General features: G+C 38.8%; 1 protein-coding gene and 1 non-coding gene across 6 annotated transcripts in view; one reads left to right on the top strand and one right to left on the bottom strand.

Moving 5' to 3' along the window:
• Nucleotides 1-27,050, top strand: part of fmnl2a (formin-like 2a) — a 61,677-nt gene that overhangs the window by 14,633 nt on the left and 19,994 nt on the right. For all 5 annotated transcript variants that reach the window (XM_066686977.1, XM_066686974.1, XM_066686975.1 and 2 more), the window contains exons 2-8: nt 11,047-11,130; nt 14,646-14,726; nt 17,969-18,045; nt 20,320-20,403; nt 21,365-21,520; nt 26,367-26,475; nt 26,663-26,739. In XM_066686977.1, the coding sequence (XP_066543074.1) occupies nt 11,047-11,130; nt 14,646-14,726; nt 17,969-18,045; nt 20,320-20,403; nt 21,365-21,520; nt 26,367-26,475; nt 26,663-26,739 (668 nt within the window). The remainder of the gene's footprint in view (nt 1-11,046; nt 11,131-14,645; nt 14,727-17,968; nt 18,046-20,319; nt 20,404-21,364; nt 21,521-26,366; nt 26,476-26,662; nt 26,740-27,050) is intronic.
• LOC136664301 (small nucleolar RNA SNORA73 family) lies at nt 595-812 on the bottom strand. The gene has a single exon (XR_010795110.1). It is a non-coding gene; the product is annotated as a small nucleolar RNA SNORA73 family (small nucleolar RNA).

Below are 27,050 nucleotides of genomic sequence, written 5' to 3'. Positions count from 1 at the left end.
GGATTTCCAGGTCAACTGATGTGTTTTATTGATTCTTAAAATAAGTACACATCTTCTACAGAGTATAGGTTTCTGCAGGCTTACATTTACCGTAAATTCAGTTACTGTTGTTACTGCTACATTTTTCCCCCAAATTTTATGTTTAATTTTTCCAATCTTATTTTAAATCTCCTTTTGCTGATCTATTAAACACCTAAAACTCATGTGTTCATAAAAGTGACTTATTTATTTATATTCATTCATTCATTATCTGTAAGCGCTTATCCAGTTCAGGGTCGCGGTGGGTCCTGGAATCATTGTGCGCAAGGCGGGAATACACCCTGGAGGGGGCGCCAGTCCTTCACAGGGCAACTCAGACACACACACACATTCACTCACACCTACGGACACTTTTGAGTCGCCAATCCACCTACAAACGTGTGTTTTTGGACTGTGGGAGGAAACTGGAGCACCTGGAGGAAACCCACGCGAACACACCTCACAGACAGTCACCCGGGGGTGAATGGGAAGGGAGCGGGAATCGAACCCACAACCTCCAGGTCCCTGGAGCTGTGTGACTGTGACACTACCTGCTGCACCACCGTGCCGCCCTTAATTTGCATGGCATGGTTTACCACCCCAGTCACAGCCCTGGGGCTCTGAGAAGATCTAGGAATATACAGGACGCTGCCCTCACCAGCTAGAAGCTGGGGACATGCATGTTATCCAACGTTGTGGAAAGGGACTGTACGTCATGGCACTGAAGTGCTACGCTCCCATAGACCACACGGACAGAGCAATATGAGAGGCAACTCATAGGGTGTCCATGTTGGTCTGTTTATTTATATATATATATCAGAGGCGATTGCTCTAAAACTGCAAGGGAAGCTCAACTTCCCCTAAAATGTCAAAAAATAAGTGATCAAATATATTCTGTTGTGTGTACATGTCAGTGAATAAATATGCACTACAACGCGCTCCACCTTTGTTCAGAATCAGCTTCTTGTCACTGGTAAATACGCGACTTTCCTCTCAATCATTCGCGTAGAGCCACAGTGATTTAAACAGCGTCCACAGAGTTCAATAGTGAAGCAGCCAAATGCAGCGAAACGAGACGAGTCATTGGATAAATGCTGGGCTTTGTCCCGCCCATCGGACGCTCAGCGTCTCTGGGGGTCTATGGGGCAGTGGGCTGGCCTCGGTTGGCCCGGATGCTCAGCTTCTGCATGATGATTGGAGAATCTGTCTGAGGCTGAATCCCTTTTTGATTGACAGCAAAATGAGCGAATCAGCGATCCTTTGGTGTAAAGATCCGTGGGAGCATTACATTTTCATTCTGTTCTGAGTTGAACCAGACTTTCTTAAACCTCTTAGCGGCATTTTCTTTGTTAAAAACGACTAGTGACAAATCGAGCTTCTATTTCTGGTGGTTTTTTTTGTAGCTGCTTGTGTTTGGAGACTGACTTCTATCACACTCTTTCTGACTTCTATCACAGTTTCTGTCCAGCGGGTGCTGCTGAGCCCCTCCACCGTCACAAAGCACTCACAGACGGACACACTTCACATGGGCCAAGGCCGTTTAAGCAGCCTAGCTCTGCTGGACATTGAGAGGACACTAGTCAAGTCGCTGGAAATAACGCCTTGTTGGTACGACAGGGTCACAGATCATTTTCTTGAAAAGGAACGGAGGGTAGAATTTATGTATAAATAAACCGACGCATTTTATGATGTAGGCCGAAATTGAGCTTCCCCTCTTTGAAAGACCAGCATCCGCCACTGATATATATATATATATATATATATATATATATATATATTTCCAAGAAAAAAAATATTCAAGTCATTTAAAGCGATATGAAAGTGTCAAAAAATAAATACAGTGGAATTTGAGTTCCTCACTTGTGTTTATTGATAGTCAGAAAACATGTTATTTCTGACTAATTCAAGGAATAAGGTTTAAAAGACCGTTGGTCCACCCCCCACCGGTGTTCGGAAACTATAATAGGCGTCTTGCATGTGACGTAGATGGTGGACAACAACTCTAGAAGTTGCACTTAATTTAATGCAAAATAAAGAAAATGTATGTTTTTATTGGCTGCAATAATTCAAAGTAGAGTGGGACATCTGTGCACAAATGGCCCAAAGATCCCAAAATATCCAGAAAATGGACTAAATTTCTCAACTTTAAACGGGCACTTTGGAAAGGACCATCCGCTCACTCCGTTATCTGTAGCTCATTTCACTGGCGCTGTTCCAACAATATGGGCATGTAAGGACACCAACGAAAGGTGTTCAAGAGCCTCTGTAACATGGAGGTAAACAGGGTAAGGACACTTACTTCATCTGTTTTAGTTGGTGTTAGTTAACGTTAGCTTGACTTGCTAAACTCGGTGGCTCAGATTATACTCGGCTACGTAGCTGCATTACGGAGGTTTATAGTGTCGGATGAATTCGAGTTCGACTTCGATCACATTTACAAGAATAACGGTACCTCTAAATTTGAGTTTAGCTTATTGCTAGGCTATTGTCATGAATAATGTTGGTTATTTAGCTAGCTAGATACTGTCATAACAGTCAGTCATAACGGTGTTTTACCGCGGCGTTGTTCAGCTTTTGTCCACCAGTGACGTCACGGTTGCGTTCAAGAATTTCCGTAGCGAGCTCGGGTTTTTCCGACAATTTATAAAATTGTCAGTTTTAAAGCAAATTAAGCTGCTATTTTCATTTTAATTCATATTTATATATGTCAGTAACTAAAATATGTGAAATATTCATGGAGTTCCATTAAGTGGTGCTTAGCCTTTAAGTTTGTTCCAACTAGAATTAAATTATTTTCAGTTAAATAAATCCCTGAGTAAAGTTTTACACATCTCACATACAATTATACATTTTTAATTTTGGATCAAAATACATTCAAATGTATTGCAAAGTTATTGATATCAGACAAATTTATTTCTGATATTTGGTGGTTTATGTATGGAGGTAGCTTTCTGATGTGTTGCATGCTTCAGATGTGTGGTTCCTTGCTATGAACAAGTCAACAGCTCCCTTTCAGTATATTGTAACCCATATATAATCTGACTGTTTAGTTCTATTCACTTTTTACTCTTTAAACTTCAACATTAGTATTGTCCATGTGGATCCAGCCTGGTCAGACTTCTCAGGTATTATCCAGTGACAGACTAGAATGTAGAGCCCACTTTGTGTGTGTTATACCTTTGGGGCAACCTTGGCCTACTGGTTAATATCAGAAGATTGCTAGTTTGATCTCCATGACCAGCTGGAACATTCATGGCTGAAATGATCCTGAGAAAGGCACCTAACCCCCCAAATATCCCAAGGATGGCTGCCAATTCTTCCAGGTGTGTGTGTGTTTACTGCCCATAATTACTATTGTGAATGTGTGTTCACTGCCAAGGGTTGATAAAAAGCAGAGTTAATTTTAATTGTTCAGTGATCATAAAGCAGTTCACGTTTCACTTTTGCCTTGTTTCAGTCACCTGTATTGCACAGAAGAAATATGTATTTTTGCAAAGTTGTCTGATAAATTCTTTACCAAAACCCATATTAAAGATAACAACTGACTGAATACTACCAGCAACTTGGCAAACGTCAGCACTAGTATTTGGCATCTCTAGCAGGATTTATGTAATACGTTCATTGTATTGCTTCTCTGGGAAATCGTGCCTTTGACCAGATTAATGTCCCAATAGGAATATATGGAGTGATGCTGTAGGAGAACCGCAATTGACGCATTTGTGAATGGATGATCAACAATTTCTGAAGAGGGATGAGCAATAGTTGTTCTGTCTTCTTTTTTGTGACCATGTGACAAAGCAAAAACACAGTTAGGTACCTTTTTATTATTAAGTGTATATGAGCATGCTCAGAGCTGTATTCTCTGACTGAGAAAGAAATTAAATGTGCATACATCTGCTCTACCTATCACAGACAGTGCTGAGTCTGACTGCTAAACATATCCCATAAAACTGCACACAGGTGATCTATCCTTGGTTTTCATTCAGTGAAGAGAACAAGGTTAAACAGTTAGAAGAAAACATGGAACAAGCAAAAAATGACACCCCATAATTAGTAGGTATGCTTTGTACCATAACATCATTTTTATATCCATCCATCCATTCATTATCTGTAAGCGCTTATCCAATTCAGGGCACGGTGGGTCCAGAGCCTACCTGGAATCACTGGGCGCAAGGCGGGAATACACCCTGGAAGGGGCGCTAGTCCTTCACAGGGCAACACACACACACACACACACACACACATACACACTTTTGAGTCACCAATCCACCTACCAACATGTGTTTTTGGACTGTGGGAGGAAACCGGAGCACCCGGAGGAAACCCACGCGGACACGGGGAGAACACACCAAACTCCTCACAGACAGTCACACGAAGCGGGAATCGAACCCACAACCTCCAGGTCCCTGGAGCTGTGTGACTTCCTGCTGCACCACCGTGCTGCCCCTCATTTTTATATCAGATACAACATTTAAAATAGAATAGATTAGAATGAAAGCCTCTACTCATCAGTGAAATGTGTCCATGTACCATTTATCAGTTAAGTTTTCTGACTGTTTAAGACTAAATACAAAAAGACAAATTTGGGTGTAAACTTTGGCAGAGAAAAAAAAAAGAAACAGGTTTTAACTTAGTTTTCCAATATTCTAGTTTCCCAGTTTTCCCATTTCTGCTCTTTGCAGTCTTAGTTTCAGGAAAAAAGAGAAACCTTTGCCTCGTAATTATGTTGGAAGCACTGTATTAAGATGTCGGGGGGTTATGTAAAAAGGGATGCAGCATGTTCTTCAGTCCCAGTATGGGCTTCACAGAGGGCCCAGTATTTCAATTTACTAGTTCTGTGCAGTGTGAGACATTCATAACTTCAATCATTAAAGACTCGGAAGAGATGGCCTAAATTATTTGGTTTCATCAGGGGTGAACACACGTGGGCCCATTTGAAGCAGGAAAATGATGATAGGAAGGCTGAGAGCTGCTGGTTATAGGCTGAGTGAAAGAAGAATCAGATGTGCATTGTCTGTTTTCCCCTAGTCTGATGATGATGTCCTACACACATGCAAAAATGGAAAAATCAGAAAATAGAGTAAAGGTTCATTAAAAAAAAAAGAAAAACTAGACAAAACTCATGAAATCACCATTTATTTATTTAATAAAGTAAATTAAAAAATGGAATAAAGATTTACACCCTACTTTCAGCATGTTGACTTGTCATCAGCATATCCCTAGTTCACTTTAAAATTCTAACATCTAAGCGAGGTCCAGAGTGCTGCTTATACATACTTACTTTATAATTATACTGCAATAATATCAGGAAATTTTCAGCCATTAAGATGTGGCTAGGCTTGTGGTGACTTTAAGTGGATTTAGTGAAGCCTCATTTCAAATGATGCTTGTTCTTAAAGCAGAATGAATAAACAGTTATAATTTTGATTTAATTAAGAACATTGTTTCCAGTTATGTTCATATTAAATGTACATATGATTAATTCTATGTACATTTATATAATGTGTTTTTGTTTTTTCTATATCCAGTATAACATACAGTATACATACATAATAAAGTTATATAAACACGGGGGTTTAGTGATAAAGTAATTTATCACTCTATTATCATTCTTATTCTTACATTCACTGTAACAAAAAGAGGAGTGGGCACACTATAGATTTGTTGATTGTGGTGGCCCTTTGGCAGGCCCTGACCGGATCTGAGGGGTTGATTTTTTAAACAAATTGGTGCCATTCAACATAGGAGCATACAATATACAATACTATGAATCATATACCACTATTGGCACAGATTGGTTGGTTGATTTATTTTTTCAGTTTAGTTACTGTTTGCTAGCATAAATAATAATGATGTCCCGATCAAGTTTGTCTGCCCCCGATCCGATACTTTTAATATTGAGTATCTGCTGATAACGAGACCCGATCCGATACTTTTTCCTAGATAGTACTGTTACCCAGTGCACTTCAAGTAAAATCAGCCCAGTGTATCTGCTTGACACTGAATATCTCACATTAAGAATTTGCCTGCATTCAAGCTACTACTTGTAAACAAACCGTGTCTTCGCAAACATCTCATAAATAATTTAATATTATTTTTAATCATATGAAATTATCTAATAGGGTTTTTATGTATAAAGCATATGATTCTAAAAGTCTGTCAGCTTTGTTGTCTTCACAGATGTGTTGAGGGAGAAACGAAACTACTCAACTGCTAAAATAAGTTTCTCGGCGCAGCCACAAAACTAACCCCTGTAGGCGGAACTGTGACTCCATTGGCAGCAGAACTGGATGATGGAAAGCTAAATCTGGCTGCTGATTGGCTAAATAAGTGACGACCAATGAGAAGGGCGTTGTTTGTTTAGGAGCGGTGGAGTCTCCACCCCTCCCTCTGGCTGAGGGAGAGCAGCGTGTCTCAGACAAATCATGGCCTTAACAGTGTCACCTCAAAAATATGGGTTAAAACACTTTCCGTATGGGCCCAAATCTCAACATGGCATTTAGCGTCCAAATACGGGACGGTTGGAGACTGCAATCCGACTCACGGGAACATGCATATGTGCGGAACATCCAGAAAGAAGTGTGTCCGCTAGGGTGACTAGCAGAGTCAGATCACAACAACATTTACAAAGTGTGCTGCAGGAGGAGGAGGAAGCGGAGCTTGTCCCCTAGAGGAAACGGAGGAGCGGACTTAAGATCGAGCTCAATACAAATCAGTAAAGTAATGCTATGATTAGGACATTCCTAATAAATAGTATTGATCATGTTTACCACCTTAGTTCTGTGATTTTTCAGGATTCTCCAAATTTATTAGAGAATCTGACAGAACTATATTAGAAAAAGATCACTCCCCTTTCACATGTATTTCTTTAAGAAGACATGCATCTCTTCCACCTCCAGTTCCACTAAAACATATTTTCCAGTTGTTTCAATGTTTCCACATGATTTGTTTCTTACTCCATGGCACAGACTTTCAAGAAGTGAAGCACCCATAGAGTTCTAGTCAGCACTGACTTTATTGCTCATTTGTATAAAAAGAGCTTGTGGAAACTTGCTTAACTTCATCCTGAACACCAAAATGACTACAATTTTCTCCAGAACCTTTTTATTTATTTCCCCTTGTTGGACTCCTGTGTAGTTTCCTCTGGGCTGTATTTAGTTCTATGTTTAGCAGGGATGATATAATTTGTAGGCGGTGAGAGTAGGCTTGGATGGTGCTGACCGCTGGGAGCCAATTAAAGCACAGGTAAAAGAGACTAACAGAGTTCAGTTTGCTTTACAGAGGCTGCATAAGGGAACAACAAATTATTTTGAATATTATATTATTTTTTAGTTATTTGCTTCATGTAATTTGCATGTGGCTTCGTTAGTCTCGGTGTATATAAGGTATGTGCACGTAAAGCACAGAGGTTTGATGATTAAGATGGCTACAGTGACTAAGGAGTGGTTTGCGTTTATTTTTACTGAACCAGTGCTTAGTTTTTTCCTTCTCATTTTTCCTTCTCTTTCTTTTTCTACACCCCCACCAAACTTATTTCCCTTTCTCTATGTCCTGAGTTCAGAAGAGTTGAACTCCTTCTCTTCTTTCCTTATGATTTATGATATGACTCAAACCCAATCCACCGTTAAACTTATAAGCTGAAGTTACCCCGACCTTCTGCATTTCCCCCAAAGCTGCTGCTTCCACTATTTGAAAACACAGGACAGTTAGCCTCCTATACGTCTGCAGACTATATTAGGGTGCTCAATATCTGTGCTGCTCTCCAAACATAACACATAGCCTACATGGTCTGAAGATTCAGTTTCATTAAAGCTTCTTCATTTGCGCATGTCCTTTAAGCAGATGTTGAGTTTTGGTTACTGTTCTCTGTAAGTACAGATGTGTTTGGACAAGTTGTGGTTGCTTCACATCCTATTTGACTTGGCTGGTCATGCAATGGCTATCTGAATGTTTTCTCACTGGACTAATATTAGGGCAGACACTGTTTACTGCCTCAGGATACAATCTGCATCTCACATCACTGGTTGTTGTGGTGTTTGTGTGCATGTGTGTGTGAAATTCCCAGGTGATTCCATATCAGTTCCCATGTATTTCTGTCTAGTATCTTTTGTCCATGTTAACATCTCACTGTACACTATAGACATGTTGTTTAGACACTGGTTGCCATAGACCACGAGACTGAACAAATAGTTATTTTTTGTCTTTTTGCATGCTAGTATAAGTATACGAAAGTAAGAAATACACTCCTCAGACCCAGATTTCACAGATTTTTTATTGAATGTCCAAAATAGCATTTTGGTTTTTCAAAGTGTCTTCATAAAAATATTATCTAAATAATATTTCAGCCTGGTTTTATGTGACGGGACCTAAGAAAAACCCCCTACTGTGTCAGAATTATTATCACTGCAGCAGTGGTGAAAGAAATAAAATACCTGATATATTGTATTACTGCAGTATTTTGTTAAGTCCAAGAAAATAAAAAAAATCCTTCATTACGGAGTGGTACATGAAGGAAGATAATATTTACATAAATATTTACCAAAGGAAATTATTCTCAGATTTATTACTAGTTTAATAATTCATTACATATAAAAGACATGTATAGGTTCAACTCCTACAGCCCCTGTTTTAAACAAATTTGAATCTATAAGATACTCTGTATGTGGCATTTCATATTAAATCACTCTACATAACCTTGTAAAAAGGATGTTTTCCTCTTTAATGAGAAGACTAACCATCCATATAAAATAATTGATAAATGGTTATATATATAATAAACAATCGCTGGTGTTGAATGGTTGTGCATTAGGATGTTGTTCTCCAGTTCTGGTTTGTGGTGGGGTTCGGAGCCTACCTGGAACCTCTGACCACAAGGTGGGAACACACCCTGGATGGTGCACCAGTCTTTCACAGGGCCACACACAGTCAAACATTCATTTACACATCTGGACACTTTCGTGAAGCCAATCCACCTACCGATGTGTGTTTTTGGACTGCAATGGGAGAACACACCAAACTCCTCACAGACTGTCACCCGGAGCGGAGCTTGAACCCACAACCCCAGGATCCTGGAGCTGTGTGACAGTAACACTACCCGTTGCATGCTAAAATCACTGGAAGTTATAGATGGAATATATAGACTGGTAGATAGCTAGATAAATTGTTATGTGTACAATTTCAGTGTAAGGTTTTATATCAAATGTCAAATTAAATGTTTTTATAGTGTTTTATTTATTTATTTGTTTATTTCCTACATTGTTGAATGTGGGCACATTTTGACGCTATTCTACACTGTGTAGAGTTCTACAGTCAAAAGTGAAACAAAGATTTGAATAAGCTCTCAACTTTTGTTGTTATTTGGTTAAATATCTTTTTAATGACAGACCAATTAGGACGACTATTCACCCCTGTTGTGATAGGCATGGATTGTTGATGTAGCCTGTATCAGATAGCCACTCCTATTTAAAAGAATTTCATCCATTTTCTCCAGCTGAGTCCCTATGATGAGGCTGGAAAAACAACATCCCGAACACTCTTCTGCTGTTTTCATGTCGCGCACATTAAACACGACTCTAGAAGACTGTAGGGGGAAAACAAAACAGCTTTGCAGCTGAAAACACACTGAAAGAAATTAGCATTATATGCCTACCACTTCTTCAACGTAAAGTGATAGGATACAGTGTCCAATTGTTTTTGCCTGGTGGGAGGAACAAGTAAAAAATACCTATTTTCTGAAGAAGCTAAATTGGGATTCTATTTTGTGATGTTTTCATATGAGCTGTGTGTTACAGTGGGATGGTTTGATTATGTCTAACCTAATGCTCTGAAGGGTGGAGCACAAAGACACAGGGAAGGGAGAGCCAGAAAGAAAAAAGAGAGAGAGAATGAGAAAGTGGGAAAGGGAGCGAGAGAGGGAGGACGAAAAGCAGTGGAGGGGGGTTTGGAACCAAATGTTGATGTTGACTGCAGTGTTTTTGGGGAGTTCCATGGTGCAGATGTGTAAAAGTAGGGCAGGAGGAAAAAGGACAGGGGTTGTGTAAGAGCGGAAAGGGAAGGAGTGCTTGTTTTCTTCACGTTCAGAGTTTAAACTAACACGTGTGTATGCACTGCAAGAGTCCAAGCGCTCCCACAAAACTGCTACATATGGGACCGATAACTTATCTTCATGCAAATTACAAAGGGAAAAAAAATCCAACGGTTAAGCTTTGGTTGCCAACAGCACATATGCAAAACCTTTGACGTTAAAACAAAAGGAAAATGTGGGCTCTAATAAATTACAGGAAAGATGTGGTAAGGCTCATGTCCTTTGCCTGTTTTTGTGCTGTGACTGGTTCAATGAATAAGTCCTTTATCACTCTGTACTGATCAAAAGCTTTGGCATTATGATGGTGCTAAACAAGACCAGCAGTACTGAAACCTGTTTCGGGGAGGAGTCTGGCTTTGTAGTACAAAGAGTTGGCATAATCATGTCTATCACACTCTGATTTCACATGATTCTTCATTCTGAGATAAGTTCAATTTCAGTTTTATATTTGTTCAAGCCAAGTTTGTTTGCCACTGTGTTTACACACACTGCGTTTTTAATGCTGAACCATGCGTAATCATAAATATATACAGAGAGGGTTCTGTGCATAAATATATGGAATTAAAATGTGACCATGGAGTGTTGTGTGTGCTTTTATTACATGGAGGTCATGACACAATACTCTTCACCCTCCAATTTAATCACAGCGCCTTCATCACTTCCCTCCCAATCTCTGCACTGCTGTAGACTTTTTTTATTATTATTATTATTATTCTTTGCCTCATTAGAAACTCCTTCCTCCTTTGAACTACACTGTGAACTTCATGAAGTAGAGGGATGCCTGTGATGAATTAGGATAACTCCATCCTCATCACTCATGATCAGTCTTTGTCGTGCAGACAGGAACGCTGCACTTGTCATTCTTCTGTTCATAAACTTTAGCTCTGTCTTTTTGCCTGGTAGCACAGTCATATTTTTACTTTTTTGTGTGTGTGTCTCCACAGAATTCTATGAACTTGCCTCCAGACAAAGCCCGGTTGTTGCGGCAGTATGACAATGAGAAGAAGTGGGAGCTTATCTGTGACCAGGTGAGCAGCCAACCCTCATCAGTTTATTCATTCTGTCCTTACGGTGAACCAGATTGCCATCACATGTGAGGGATAGAAATATTGGTTGCAAAAGATGGCCCTGTATTGACAAAGTGTTGTATGCTTTTTTCACTCTTACGACCACTTTTTTTATTTTCTGAGGGTAAAATGGTAGATAGTGGATAAATAAAGGATGAGATCTTCTGAACAGAAGTACATACAACAAACATAATTGGTTAAAACCTATTTACATTCATGTGTGATTTTAAAAACATTATAGCACAATATTCACAAGCACAGACACTACAGCTATGGTATTAATAGAGGTTACTCACACTAGTCCTAAGACTCACACTACACTCATCTGTGGTTGTGAGTATCTGCTAATTTCATAAATATGAGACTATCTCTGTTCTTTGGTGTTAGCATAAACATTACTTCTTCCAACCAGCTGCTCCTTCATTGGAGGGGTCAGTATGACAAAATTCATGTGAATCACAGCCATTGTCCACATGTAAACAACAGGCATTGTCTGTTTATCACATTTGTTGCCATTGTCTTAACTTGCTATCTACTGACAAAAATGTGTGCAATGTGACTTATGCTACAACAATATTTGAGCAATATATACTTTAGCTCTAATACACCAAGTCTTGCTTTATATAAGGAAAGTCTTGCTTCTGAATCTGACCATTTCTGCTTCAGAAGTCTACTATTTGACCTTGGCTGGTTGCTTCTAGACATAACCATGTAACCATAAAATGTTTTTCTCAAAGCACAATTCTGTACATTTGCATGGATAAAGAATTGGTCCTGTATTCATATCAGGAATTAACATGTTAACCTTAACATTAGCTTGTTGATTTGCTTATACCCTCAGAAGAAAAACGTCACTGTGAAAAATATATTTATTAATCAATTATAGCTACAAGACAACATATATGTGAAGTATTGAAGGGCAACAGCAGTAGCCTTGGCTCAGATTCTTACTGAATACTGTCCCTTTTTCCTGTTATTGTGCACAAAATCATCTGCGACAGATATCTGTGGTGTCTTTTAGCAAGGCCAAACAGAAAGGGGAATGGCTTATCCGTAGATTAGAATTCATATTCTCAAAACAGAGTCTAATGTAAACAGAGCTATTTTAGAACAAGAATTCTTAAAAATGTGGACGTGCAGCTTTGTTTCCATGAGGCTGCTGGGAAGTACTCCCTATTTTGCTCAGTTTTGTCTAAACCCCTGCTAATCTCCCTTAAGAAAATGTAGAACGGTGTCTGTGCCTGACCTAAAATTTGCTGGCTCATTTGGTCAGGATATCTGTGCGTGTGCCATGGTGTGAGACAGCGCTATTAAAGAGTATAAATCTGTTCTCCTAGCAGGCCTAACTTTGTGAGTTCCTGAGCACAGAAAAATTATTGCTGACCATTAGGACCCTGAACAGGATGAAATAAATAAGGGAAAATAAGTACAGAGAATGAAAAAACTGATAAATAATTAGCGGGATGAGTTATTACACTAAGTATTCATTCATTCATTCATTATCTGTAACCGCTTATCAAATTCAGGGTCACGGGGGGTCCAGAGCCTACCTGGAATCATTGGGCGCAAGGTGGGAAATACACCCTGGAGAGGGCGCCAGTCCTTCACAGGGCAACACACACACACACTCACACCTACGGACACTTTTTGAGTCGCCAATCCACCTACCAACGTGTGTTTTTGGACTGTGGGAGGAAACCGGAGCACCCGGAGGAAACCCACGCGGACACAGGGAGAACACACCAACTCCTCAGAGACAGTCACCCGGAGCAGGAATCGAACCTACAACCTCCAGGTCCCTGGAGCTGTGTGACTGCGACACTACCTGCTGCGCCACCGTGCCGCCCTATTACACTAAGTAGCTACATAATATTTATGAAAAAACATTTAAACTCGTTTGCCTCTTTTATTGAACATTGCACATAGTCTAGTTCTGTCATTTAGACTTAAGGTTTTTCTATGAAAATCCACAATCAAACGTAACATTGCTGTGTCTGATCCAGTCATACCACACACACAACAACAACTTACACTAACTCACCACGGCCACATCAGTGTCACTGCAGTGGGGGGTCCAGTGAACCACAGGATTAATCTTGGCAAACCACATTCTTTATGTAGAGCAACAAGTGGAGTACAGTCTGTTACTACAATGTGCTCCTGTCTGGTCAGTGGAGCCAAGAGAATGGACAGTGAGAATAGAAACAAGGAGATGCTCATACTGTTATGGTTGATTAGTCTATGTCAAACTCGACAGGTTTTTCAGTTTTCAAAAGACTTTGGAAAGAACCAAGACTCAAATGGGAAGCTCTTTTTCCTATAATCAGTACTATAGCAAATGAATAGGAACATTGTGAATGAAGATATATGGAGTTATAAGGAGTGCAAAATAGTTGATATACTTGATACAGAAAAAAGGATAGAAAGCATTCTGTGGTTGAAAGGATGTGTATAGATTAGTCATTGAACCCCAATGTTGACCTCAAAGGTAACCCCACAGTGTCTGAATCTGTTGTCACTAGGAGTCTTTCAGGTCCTCCTACGATAGCAGCGAGTTAAGCTCTGTCAGTTCCCTGGTGAGACTGTCCACATGATAGTTCACTTCACACATTCTAGGCCCTCACTCACCATGAACTCTCTCAGCTTTTCACTCAGTCAGAGCATCATAATGCTTTTATCAGACTTTACTTTTAAGCACAGGTTTAGTGTGTCAACATCAGCTGCCTTTAATACAACCTAAATGTAACTGCAGATATTTCATCACAGATCCAGCTGTGTTTACTCTGCCTGCTTTAGTGAATATAAAAGGCTGCAGCTGTGAATTGGATTTGTTTTCTTTGAGTCGTATACTGAAAGAAATTATGACTTTTTAGAGTCAATCATAGCAGAAATTAACATTGTTTCAATTTACAGTTCTTTGTAAAGGATTTAAGCCCTCTAATGTATAATGTAAATATTAGTGATATTCCAAGAGAAAGAGAAAAGTTTTAGTGACGTTTTTGCCATGTGGAAGACATGTCACCTGTCATATAACCGTTGTTATTATTGGTGGAAAATGCAGGTTGAGATCTTGGAGTAAAAAGAAACATTTAAATGAAATTATGTGGATTAGCATAATATGGCCCAACATAATAAAAAGTAATGTGTATTAGGTCACATGACAACAAAAGTAAAAGACCAGCTATGTAACCAATGTAAAAACGTAAGCTAATACTTAGCTTAGGCATTATGACCTCAGTAAGTTAATTAGGTGTAATGGATTTGAACAAATCTATGCAATGGCTGGAACATCACAGAAAAATCTGGATCTAAACGTAATTGCTATCTGACTAATTTGAAAACATAAAACTCTTAATAAATCTTTCTGCGTTTGTGATTTTAAAAATTAATTCTGATGTAATATGGTGTTCGTTGAGTATGAAAACCCAACCTCTATAGTATGCAGTTTGTAAATGTAATGTGTTTTTCTCTCTCAGGAACGATTCCAGGTGAAGAACCCTCCTCACACATATATCCAGAAGTTAAAGGGTTATTTGGATCCTGCAGTCACCCGGAAGGTGAGTTTTAGCTCTGAAGTTCCATATCCTTTCTGTCAGTGCTGTCACATCCTGGAGAAAGACCCTGACCCCAGAGCAGCTTCAGGATTCTAACACTCTGCTGTTTTGGAGAATCTCGATCAGAGTGTTGGTGAACAGCCGGATTTGTATCTATGGGATGGGCTTGCCTGAAATAAACAAGTTAGCTGAGACACATAGATACCAGACGCACAGTACGGCTCCAGATAACTTGATCAACTGCCACAACACACCATGGGCAATAAAACATAACTAATGTGATGTCTCTGTGTGGAACAGAAAATAGAATCTTATCCAGCCCAGATCTTCAGTGATTGTGTTATCATTCAGTCCAGGAAGCTGTTCAATTTGGATGCAGAGAAAGTACAGTGTATGGCGTGTTTTCCGCTGAGTCAAAACATACATTTTTTCTCTATGGAGAATATCCTAAGTAGAACAAACCAATGCTGTGATGGTTGATGTATATTCTGAAAGGCAGGTAGGGAGTATAGATGGAAATAAGATATAAGGGAATGAGTTATGTGTGGAAGAAAACAAAAAAAAAAAGTGTAGGCCTTATTTGAAAAAATAAAATAAAACAAGGAGGTGACAGGAGGTATTCAGTAGTTACCAAAGACACGTTAGAGAGTTAAAAGCCAAATAAAGGCTGTTATTTCCAATGTAAAACCAAAGCTTAGTAGAAACTCAATGAAGGGTTAACTCCAGTCCTGCTAATGCCGTCATGGCTACAGGATTTGGCACCATGTGCTGCAGGCTATTTATCTAACATGATCCACTGAGCTATACTCTACCCCTGCTCTTATTAAAGCAGTCTGTCATGGTGTGGTATATGCTTCTCTATGAAAAGTCTTTCATTTTTTGCGAATTATATTGAGGTTTGTTTTCTCTCTCAGTGTGAAAGGGCCATTAAAATTTGGCTGTAGTAAATTTGAGGCTCTGAGAAAACACCCAGCAATCTCATACAAGAGCCCCCCTTGTGTATTACACACTGCAACTGGAGATTTTGTGGCCCTTCCCAAAGTCAAGAGAGAGAGAAAGTAATGGAATGACAGAGAACAGAAAGGAAAAGGGTAATAAAGAATGAGAGAAAGTGAATTAATCAACGAAAAAAGGAACAGGGCAACAGACTGTTAACTTGATGGACCATTCTGCAGTCAGAGCTTTAAACTGGAACTTTTCCTATTCTTAATTCCCAGTTGATGCCTACTGGTTTCATACTGAAATGCTGTGTATGAAATGTTCCAACAGAACAGGGAAAGAAATAAATGAAGAGTTTAGAGAGGTGAGAGACAGACAATGAATTGAAGGAGAGAGTTATGGTTTTACATCCTTGCTCAGCCCCTTTTCTTCCCAACTGAACAATCAGTGCTTTGTGTGGAGCAGAGCTTAGAGAGGTGCACAGGGTCTTCTCCCAATCAGCTACCAGCAGGAAGAAGCCCGTTCCAGACGATCCTGAAGAATGTCTGAGCCATTGATTTGTTTCCAATTTTCAGCAGGATGACCCTCCAGAAAATCCCTCTCCCTTCCTCTTCCTCTCTATCTCTCTCACAGCTGGAAATGTTCAGAGGAGGAGTCTGTTACAGGGGCATCATCAAGGAATAGTTATACATTCTTCAAAACAGTGGCATATTTGACTGCACTGTTTTTCTGCTCGCGTGTGCAGTCTGAAGTCATGTCAGAAATGTTTGTCCCAGAACAGTAATACTGAATGAATGGGTATAATCTCCATATAAAAACATAGAAATAACCCACCAATTCTCAAGGGAAATCACAGGAGTGATTTCAGAAATTTGAAGCAAGTTGTTTTTATTGAAATGAATGGTCACATACTTTGTTCTTCCTTTCAGTTACTACTTATTAAAGGGTAACTGAAGTTTGAATTGATCAAACAGATAAATGAGATCAGTGATTGTAAAAAGGACTTAATTATTTCTATATGTGTAGAATGCTAAAGTTGCATTTCTTGTCATTAGCAGGATTCCCACCCTAAACACACTCTTGCTCTAGGCTCCTCCCCTCTAAAAGCTCACTGCTTCCCTCCACATGTGCCAAACCCACCCACGCAGGGAGCAGTGGGAGATAACTGCTGTCATGAAGCACACTTTCTCAGCCTGCTCTCTGTTCTTGTTCTTCCTCTCAGACACCCTTCCTTAGAAATGCTTGTTATACCTCATCCATCTACACATCTGTCTCTTCTTTGCTTTTGCTTTCAAGATCCCCATTTGCACTTATCTCCTCTCATGTGGCTCTTATATGCATTCTTTATCCCTTACTGATGCAATGATTTCACACTTTAACATCAACATTTTCCCTCTTTGATATCAGTGATTGATTATTCATGCCTGGGCTGTTTCTCAGGTTTAGCTCATACACATTATTATTAGCATGTTCTACAAAAGCTGTTGTTTATATAGTGCTGGCTCAGCCGTGTGTTGGTTCATCAAGCACAACCCCCCGCCCCCCCAAACCCCAAACTGGAGAGTTGTGTTTGTTCACATGCATTTCACCTGACACAAGATTAGGTCACAGGGCTTGCACGTAGGGACTGTAACCTTGGAAACAGCACACAGGATAAGAATGGGCCCAATGTTTAGCTTCAGAGCAGAGAGGCTTGCGAAGAACTGGGCTTCCACTTAAACGAGACGTTTCGATTGCACAACTCAGAGGAGCCGCCTTTGAATAAAAACAATGTAGTCTGTCCAACTGATATTTAATTAAGAGCCATGTTAAGCTATTTTTTTACCATATAAAGAAACATTTGGGCTATCAGTAAATGTTAAAAAATGAATTCAATCTGCAGATGACTTCTGAATGTTATTACCACATATTAACAATTTAATTAGGCTTCATGCTTCACTTTAATACTTTGGCTTGCCTCCTGTTCTGTTTTTGAAACTGTGATGTTCTATGTGGTCTAGTAGCAAACTTGCCAACCAAGTGGAACTGTGAGTTCTGCAATTATGAGCTTTCTTTAAAGATGAACTTTCTTTACCACAGCACATATACTGTGATGTATATCCCTCCATATTCCTGCACTGTTTATTTTCCTTCATCTCGGATGGAATGAGATCGTTCTTCTGTGAGCTTGGTCGTACGTCACCAGTGACACAGTCCTGATGTAGGAGCCCCAAACCTCAGGGGGAACTGTGGCCAAGCTTGCATTCCTATGTTCCCTCATTTCCATTCCTCCTTTCTCACATTCTCTTCTTTTATCCTGTGTACAGAAATTCCGCCGGAGGGTGCAAGAATCAACTCAGGTCTTAAGAGAGCTGGAAATTTCATTAAGGACCAATCATATTGGGTAAGAAATTTTGTGTCTGTGTGTGTTTTGTATGCACATATATATATAACTTGTGCTACTTTAATTGGGATTTTATATATATATGTATGATCCAGCACCCTTGTGATACTATTTGTGCTATGGCTGTAAGTGAAAGAACAGCACTTTCCTCCTCCCTCAATCTTTGGCTGAGGTGCCCTTTAACAAGACATGGAACCCACAACTGCTCCACGGGCGCCAGGGATGGCTGCCTGCCACTCTGGGTGTGTGTTCACAGCCCCTAGTGCACCAGTGTTTGTGTTTGTTCACTGCCACAGATTGTACAATGACAAATAATTGCATATTTCACATCTAATTTCACAAGAGATCCTTCTTGAGCTGCGTCTGCCTACGTCTGAGCTCAGTTATATGCAGAATCTCCTGCAAAGGCCAAAATTAGTACTTAGTATTAGAGTGGAAATTTTGGGGTTCCAACCAAAGCTCTATTATGCTGATTAGATATATTAGCTGCTATTAGGTCCAATGGGTAGTGTCTATAATCAAAGTCTAGGCATGTAACCGCCTTACATACATAATAGTATATGTAAATGGTGTTGGCTGGTACTTTAGCACAGTTGCTCCAGGAAAAAAAAAGGGTAGCAGCTCAATACCATGGCCAGCACATGTGCAGTTATACTCAACTGCATAAGTGTGGCAACAGCCCACACTTGTAATTAGTCTGCAAGCGTTTGAGGAAACTAGCCATAGCAACCCAAGCTAGTAGTTGGCCTGTGAGATGGAATGCTAGTCTGGAGAATCCAGCTATAGAAGTCTGAGCTAATGAAGGGGCTGATCTGAGGAGTACTGGGTTGCTACACAAATTGTCAGTCTGTATGCAGAACTGCATGTCTGGGGTTCTCAGAGGGTGTGATAAGATTTTAAGGTTCTACCAATGTTCAAGAGTATTCTTCTTTTGAACTGTATTACTGGAACAAGAGGAAAGGGTGTGTGTGAGGTGAAGGCTTACGTAAGCACTCAGACTCCAAGACAGTTTTTTTTTTCCTGCCTGAAGGCACATAGATGTTACATCAAACTTGGAAATGTTGTTAGACACTTAGTCCAGGGTTATAACCAGAGATCTATTGTGTTAAATAGTATAAGAAATGCATTGTAAGATGACAGAAAACATAACAGGCTGACATCTCTTAATAAGAAAACTCAAATTCATGCTGGAAGCCAGGGGCTGTGAAGTGGAAAAACTGAAGGACGTTGATGATGTCACAACTGCAGGCAGGAAGGCAGGAAGTCCTGCTGTTCAAGCTATCTATACACACATAAACACACCCACACACACATACCTCATATCTATATTTATAATATACGTTTTAGCAGTCTTGTTCCACTCATTATATTATGTCAATAATCTACCCTATCTTGATGAGGTGATGCCGTATTAGTGTTTCCTGATCACATCGGGATACAGCACTACCAGTCACAACACTAGCCACGTACCATGTTTCTTCATAGGTGTTGGATTTTGACTTTCTCAATTTCAGCAGTTATAATGCTGTGTATTAGTAACAAGGTTCACTCTCTTCTAAAACGTAATAAATTATGGATTTTTTCTCATAATGTCCCAGAGCTCTTATTAGGTGCTTGCTTCATGTCACGGCTAGCATGGAATTAATATATTTATTCAGATAGGTATCTTCAGAGTTGCACTGACATTATTATAGATACACAGGATTTGAGCCAATCATGCAATCCGGGGTGAAGTAGAAAGTGATTTATGGGAGGAAATAAAGAAACACACGTCAAAGAAAGTTCTTTTCACTCAGAGTTAAAATCAGAGCAGTGACGTGCAGACAGTGGTCCAATTCTGCTGTGGGGAGAACAGGTGAACATGGCTTTTGATCTTTCCTGGTGCCCTGTTCCAGTTGAAGGCTTGTGCTGTGTATGTGTGTGTGCTCTCTGTGCATGCTGCTGCAGCAGGAGTAGTGTAAGATGCCGTTGCCATAGCTTGCTTTGAAGTTCCTCTGCCTGTTCATCATTATTCCTCCCAGAGAATGATGGGGAGCAAAATAAGACTCTGAATTTAGCAGGAAAAACAAAATCTCCAGATCTTTGCTGTGTGCCTCTGAGCTCCAGAAAAGCTGCTATGTTTTCTTTCTTTTGAGACCATGATCCATATTTCATGATCTCGGTATTCTGAGATCTGAGCACTGGGAGACACCAAAAGAAGCAGCAGTGAAACTTTGGAAATATTGTTGAAACTATTGTGTGCTTTGTTTCTTATTTCTCCCTGTCTTTGTGTAGATGGGTGCGAGAGTTTCTAAATGAGGAGAATAAAGGCTTGGACGTGCTGGTGGAGTATCTCTCATTTGCACAGTATGCTGTCACGTAAGTCATCCATGCTTGTACACTACACACAATGCACACAATGGCTCCTTTTTCCCTAAGCACTGATGTATCCACACACACTGCCTCATATGCTGGGACACTGACTCATCACTCAGGGTGAATCGGGAGCTAGTGTATATATTATGCTGTGTTCACCCTAGGCAGATCTAGTCACAAGGTCCCCATTTAGAGCCTCTAGCTGTTTACAGCCTGAAGAGAAAGTAATTTGCTGCCTAAATATGCATTACTGTTGTGCCTCCACTGTGGAAGAACTTGTCTGAAGAGGAATGCATGGGCCCCATCCACTGTGCACATTGTTTTTGCAGCCTTCTGTTTTGTTCATAAATTAGTACCAGAATGATGTGTAAACCAGTCCCTTCAGACATAAAATAAGCTACAGGATGTTTTCAAGGCCATATTGGAGCCAGCTGCTTGATATTTTTTATGACTTTGTAAATGATAATTACTGTACAATTCTTGTGTGGTAGAAAATTGTATATGATTCTAATCGAAATGTAACTAATCCACACATAATTTAAGTAAAAGTTCAGTAAAAAGTTTACACAATTTTCATTTCACCTCAGATTAAATTGGTCAACAAATTACATGTTTGGCAACCAGGTGTAAGGTCATTTCTTTAGTTCAGAGTTTGAGTTATGAGACAAACATTAATAAACAATACAAGAGTATAATGGCTGAAATTATTTGGTAAATATGTGTGCAGAACTAATCTTTTTTTTACACTGTATGTTAGAGTGTAGTGATTAGCCATTTTAGACAGTACTGTTGTGTACTGAATGCTGCATGCTCACATGTTGTGCATATACACACTACTTATGGTTACATTCTGATTTTGTGTTTTTTCTTTTCATATGGTTAAATATAGTAACGACAGACACTGAGTATCTAATCTTGCTTCCATGTTACTAAGCAGCATGTGTGCGCATGTTCGTGTCTTTAGATTTGATGGAGACAGTGTTGAGAATGGTACAGATCATGTGGCAGACAAGTCTAAATCCTGGAGTCGCTCTATTGAAGATCTCCATGGCAGTAGCAGTCTACCATCTCCTGTTACTGGAAACAGCATCAGTAGAACTGGGAGGCACTCTACATTAAGGTAAAACTTTTTAAAAAGGTAATAATCAGTAACAGGCATCATTTACCTATGTCCATGTAAGTTACTGTACCTGTTTATTTACTAAACAGCTAAACTTTATCTGATGCAGTGTTTCAGACATTAAATAGTGTGTATCATGTGCGCATGACGCCTGAAGAAGAGAGCGGTCTATCTCTATTAGATTCAGATTCAGATTCATTTATATGTCACATACAAAGTTATACAAGTACAACATTGCAGCGAAATTACATTCCGTCTGTCCACTCACCCAAACAGGGGTTAGGTGTGCGCAACGGCAGCAGGTGCCCGCGCCATCTTACAGTTAGAAAAAAAAAAAAACAGCTGGATTACAACAGGGAAGTGGTGGTAAAAAAAAGAAGGTCACACACTGTGCCTTAAGGAAGCACAGTGTGTGATCTTGAAAAAAACAACACCTATAGCACACAAGCAATACACCTAGGTAGTTTCAGTGATGTGGACAAAAGCAGTAGGGGGCGTGAGGGTCTGCTGACTCACAGAATTACTTTAAAAATGTTGGTTAAGCTGGAGTCATGAGAAAAATTACACATCACCATCATGCCCTTCGTACGGCAGTGAAGAGCAATGACAGCTACCTAAATTGATCTAATGTAATAATCTCCCTTCCCCCCCTCCCTTCCCCTCTCCCACACTTTTTCTCATAAATTGATGTGTGAACTCTATGCCAATATATGTTGAAAAAATCAATACAGCAGGGGTTGTTTTGTCAGAGATTAGGCATTAATTAATTGATTAAAAAGTCATGCTCCTTTAGCTGTTTTGACCAGGAGGTACTGAAAGAGACTTAGAACTGGTGTATTTTCACTCCACAGGGCACGCAGTGTTCTCTTCTCTTCTCATCCCTTCTCCTCGCTTCTCTTCTTCTCTCCTCTCTTCTTTTTTTATACCCTTCAGATGTTTTCCTTGTCTTCCATTTGTACCATGATTGTTAGGTGTAATATTTAATATGTAGATGTTATTGACCTGTAAAACATCTTTTCCGTGCTCTGTCCGTAGTATGCTAGGTAATAGCTAATGTTTCTCGGTTGGAGAAATGATAATACATAACTTATATATATATATATATATATATATATATATATATATATAGCTGTGGCATTCCTAAACCAACAACAATATTTTTTAAATGTAAAAGGTCTTTGAACATTTTCCAAAGTTTTAATTTTAATTGAAACCTTCAAAGAAACAATTCAAAAACACTATATAAAACTGTACATGCAGATTTAGGGGATGGGAATATAAATATTAATCTCCAGTTTAAAATGCTGGGCCATGTTAGGACTTGTTGGAGCGTCTTGGACATTGCTAGGGGTTAGGGTCTAAGATTGTGGGGAAATGCTGTTCTATGGTTTGTCAGAGACTCCACATCTTTTAATTTGGAACAGTATGTCTGGGGAAAAAAACAACTGTTGTTACTACATGGCTAAAGATTAACTCATCTGTAAGTTTTTATTCACTGTTTGTATTACCACAGAAACTCATGTGTAAAACTAATTGTTTAGTTTTGTAGCACTTTCGGTCTAGTTCCATGCCTAACGTGTTCCTAACGTGTTCCATCTACAGCAAAAATATGGCATTATTACCCACCTGTAAAGCAGGAATAGGGCAATATCCTCATCTAGGCTAATGATTTTCAGTACCTTAAATGCAACATTACTTTTTTTAAACCTTACAATAAAAAATATACTGTCCTGAACAGTAAGGCTTTTACACACACATCAAATAAATATATTCAGTAAAAATAAATTTGACATTAATTAAGCACTCAGAATGTGTGCTACAGTTTTCATTAGGTTAAATCTCTTGTTGTTTTTTATTGAGTGTTTGTATAAAACTTGTCCAACCTTGTAAACATTGCTAAAGAAAGAATTAATATGTAGGTTTCGCTTGGAAAGATCTAAGATGTTTTGAATGCTTGCACACCTCTCTGCTGCTGTTTTTTAAAAGTAGGCCATGCCTCTGGACATTGGAAATATGACCATAGTAATACTAGACACATTATCCATTAGGATATGAACATGTAGTGTTTATGTTTAAAAGTTTTTGCCTGTTCATAATCCAAGTTCAGATGACTGGTATTTCATGTGGAGTCCTCCTTCTGCCTGACGATCTGCTTATAGGCGTGTATTTGAATTTATTCCTCTGATTGTTAACAAATTAATAATCAATAGTCTTGAGGGTTAATATTATAAATTTAGCAGTGATTAAAGGGCAAGACATTACTCTCCATGTTTCTTGGACCTCTGCATGTGTTTTAACTCACTTTTAATATTCAGTTTACTATCACAGTATTAGTTCAGTTACATTAAAACTGGTGTTCGCCATTTTAAAACAATCATAAAGATGTATTTTAATTTTTTTTATGAGTATAACAAAAACATAAAAAACATAAAAAAACCCATAAAAACATAAAACTTAAATTAAAAATTGTACAAATGTAAACCATTTTTAACATCAATTTAAGCTACTTATGACAGAAATTTCACCAATGTCTACATTCAAAGTAAAATTTTGATAATTGATTATTGATTATTTGTTAGCATTCCCAGATTAAACCATGCTCAGTATTGTATTGTTGTTTTATATAATGATAAGAATCATGTCTTTCTACAACCATGCCACAGTAGGACTAAACGGAGGCTTCTGGAATGCCTCAAGTGCTCAGAGAGACCAGGGTATGTGTGTAGCTTTTAGTGATAGAATGTGTCCAGTTTGATTTTGCTTTTACATGAGCTACAGATCTCTTTTAAATATATCATATTCTGAGTGAGAAAAGCCTGGTTAATTAGGCACACCTTGGGTTAATTTCAGTGTGTTACCGAGGAGCCTGTTACAGCAGGTCCAAACAGGAATCATGTACTTACACAGTGAGCCAGTCATACTGTAATCATAAGAGCATATGTCACTCTTGAGCTTTTTGTGATTAATGAATTGCACACAGTTATACACACATACTGTTCTTTACGGAAGTATGGGTCATGAAAATGTGTGTGTGTGTGGTCACTCACAGTAGGGTGTGAACTCAGAACAATCTGGAAGTTAGTTCCTGGCCAGTCTATTAAACTATCACTTAAACCAAAAATGGCTGTGTATACACAGACCTCAAGAGCCTAACAACGGTTCCAGACACATGGAATATTGTAACTATTTGTTGTAAAGAAAGAAAAAGAACATGGTTTTCCTCTAGGCTCAGAATTGTTTAAATTCTGTCATCAATGCAGAAAGACTCAGAGGCAGTGTTATAGATTCCATGTCTACACATGCAAAAGACAGATGCTGTGAATTGAAAAAGAAAAAATATATCTTGGGTTTATGAGAAACAGTATGTTTTGTGAGTAAATACGTGTTTGCATAAAGGTTATAAACTCAACATTTCTCTAATATTTACTATTTTACTTTTTAAGTATATTTATCTGTGTGTTAATATGACTTTGAATATGATGTATATAGGAAGCAGCACTGATTCGTCTGAGACACATCCATGCCCTCAGGCTACAGTGATGTAGTGACTCAGGGTGTTTTACTCTAACCTCGAGTGCTCTTTTTGCTGTAGTTACTCACAGTCTAGTGACAACAGTGTGAATTTAGTCATACAAATCTTAATCATGGTGATTATTGTACACTAAAGACAGCATTTTTTCCCCTGATTAATATAATTTGGGGTGGCTTCTAATAGTAGTTCAAAATTTATATTAATAACAAAATATTATACACAGATGTGTTTAATATTGTTAATAGTCAGCAGTATTCTGCTATTGATTTCAAACCTGGCGTGAAAAAAAAAAACTGGCGTGTTGGTACCCTTCTTCCTGGAAAATCTGTATTGGAATGTACATGTGTCTTTGTTTTATTTACATTTTTTAACACACTATACTTCAATATAATTTTCTAGGTGACATTCATAATATGTATACTGTCGTGTTATATAGGGTAATATTGCTGTCTTTGGTATGTCAGATACCTAACTCATAACTAAAATTATTAGGACTGTCGATCTAATAAAGGATGTAAATGTGTTTGTGTGTGGTCTATTAGTTGCTGAAGTTCTGGGTGCAGCCAAGAATTGAGTGCTGTTATTTTTCTATAGCTTACATGTTTTTGTAAATATTTAAATTAAAACATTGTAAATTAAAATGACTATTATTTTGAAATAAAGTGAAGCAATGGGGAAAAAAATCTTGCAAGTGACAAAATTATTACAAAACTATTACAAACTTATGATACTTTAAAATATTTAATAGCCCAATTATATGTTGGTGTGTGAGGAGTTCTAATATGGAGGGAATGCATGTGTAAATATATAGTGAGCGTTGTAGTGTATAGTTGTTGTTTTTTTTTAACCTTTGTGTGTGTTCTTAGTATCCCCTCTTTCACACATTAAGCCTTCAGCTCAATCTGGTCTCACAAAGGGCCGCAGACCACCGCCATGCATGCCAATGATGTTGCTATTGTGCAGTGTGCGAGTGATATGTGTGTAGAGCTGTTAGCACTTCAACAGCAAACCCACACTTTTTACCACAGTGTTGTGTTGTAAACTACTGTGTTTAATGTCCTGAATGTAACTTAAATTATGGGCAGTGGGTTTGCAGTGTCAGAAAACCATTCTAACCTAAGATCCCATTACATTCTTCACTGTCAGCATCCTATAATACAGTCAGTCTGCCAATGCTTGATTAGCAATATTGTTTCTTTATTGTTATTGTAATCCTTAGGGGCTGAGAGGTGTGGTTTTTTTTTTTTCAACTTGCACCTGCCTGTCAGTGTGAATGATTTATCCTTTATTCTCTCCTCCCCTCAATCTCTTCAGATGTAACACACTGCCAAGCAGGAGAACGCTGAAGAATTCGCGATTAGTTTGTAAAAAAGACGACGTTCATGTGTGCATCATGTGCCTAAGAGCCATCATGAACTACCAGGTGAAAAACACACATAAAACCACACAAGGCCACACACAGTGTGTTCTCAGAATGTGCATTTTTTCTGTTAAATTGGTTATGACTCATAATATTTCAACTTTGTTATTAAATTAATTTCTTTGCTTACTGAATGCACCCCTATGTCTTTTCTCACTCTCACCTTTCACCTTATTTCTATTTTTGTTAGTATGGCTTCAACATGGTCATGTCCCATCCACATGCTGTGAATGAAATTGCACTAAGTCTGAACAACAAGAATCCTAGGTAAGACTTCTTAGTGGTGTGTGTGTGTGTGTGTGTGTGTGTGTGTGTGTGTGTGTGTGCGCATGTGTGTCTATACGTGTGAAAGAAAATAGAAATAGGAGAGAGGGGAAAGAAAGTCAAAAAAAGAGACAAATATGGAGAAGAAAATATATCAAACTAAGAGAGAATATATGATAAACACAGTGACAGAAAGATGGAGAAAGTGGTGAAGCTATAAAGAGACACATACAGAGAGAGGGAAACTGCGTGTTTCAGACAGAGAGAGAGAGAGAAAAAAGAGAAAGAAAAGTATGTGTTTATGTGTTTGTCTC

This window comes from Hoplias malabaricus, chromosome 12 (genome assembly GCF_029633855.1).
Source record: "Hoplias malabaricus isolate fHopMal1 chromosome 12, fHopMal1.hap1, whole genome shotgun sequence".
Classification (NCBI taxonomy): Eukaryota; Metazoa; Chordata; class Actinopteri; order Characiformes; family Erythrinidae; genus Hoplias; species Hoplias malabaricus.
Note: the sequence above shows the minus strand (reverse complement) of the source record. Positions and strands in the feature narration are given on the sequence as shown.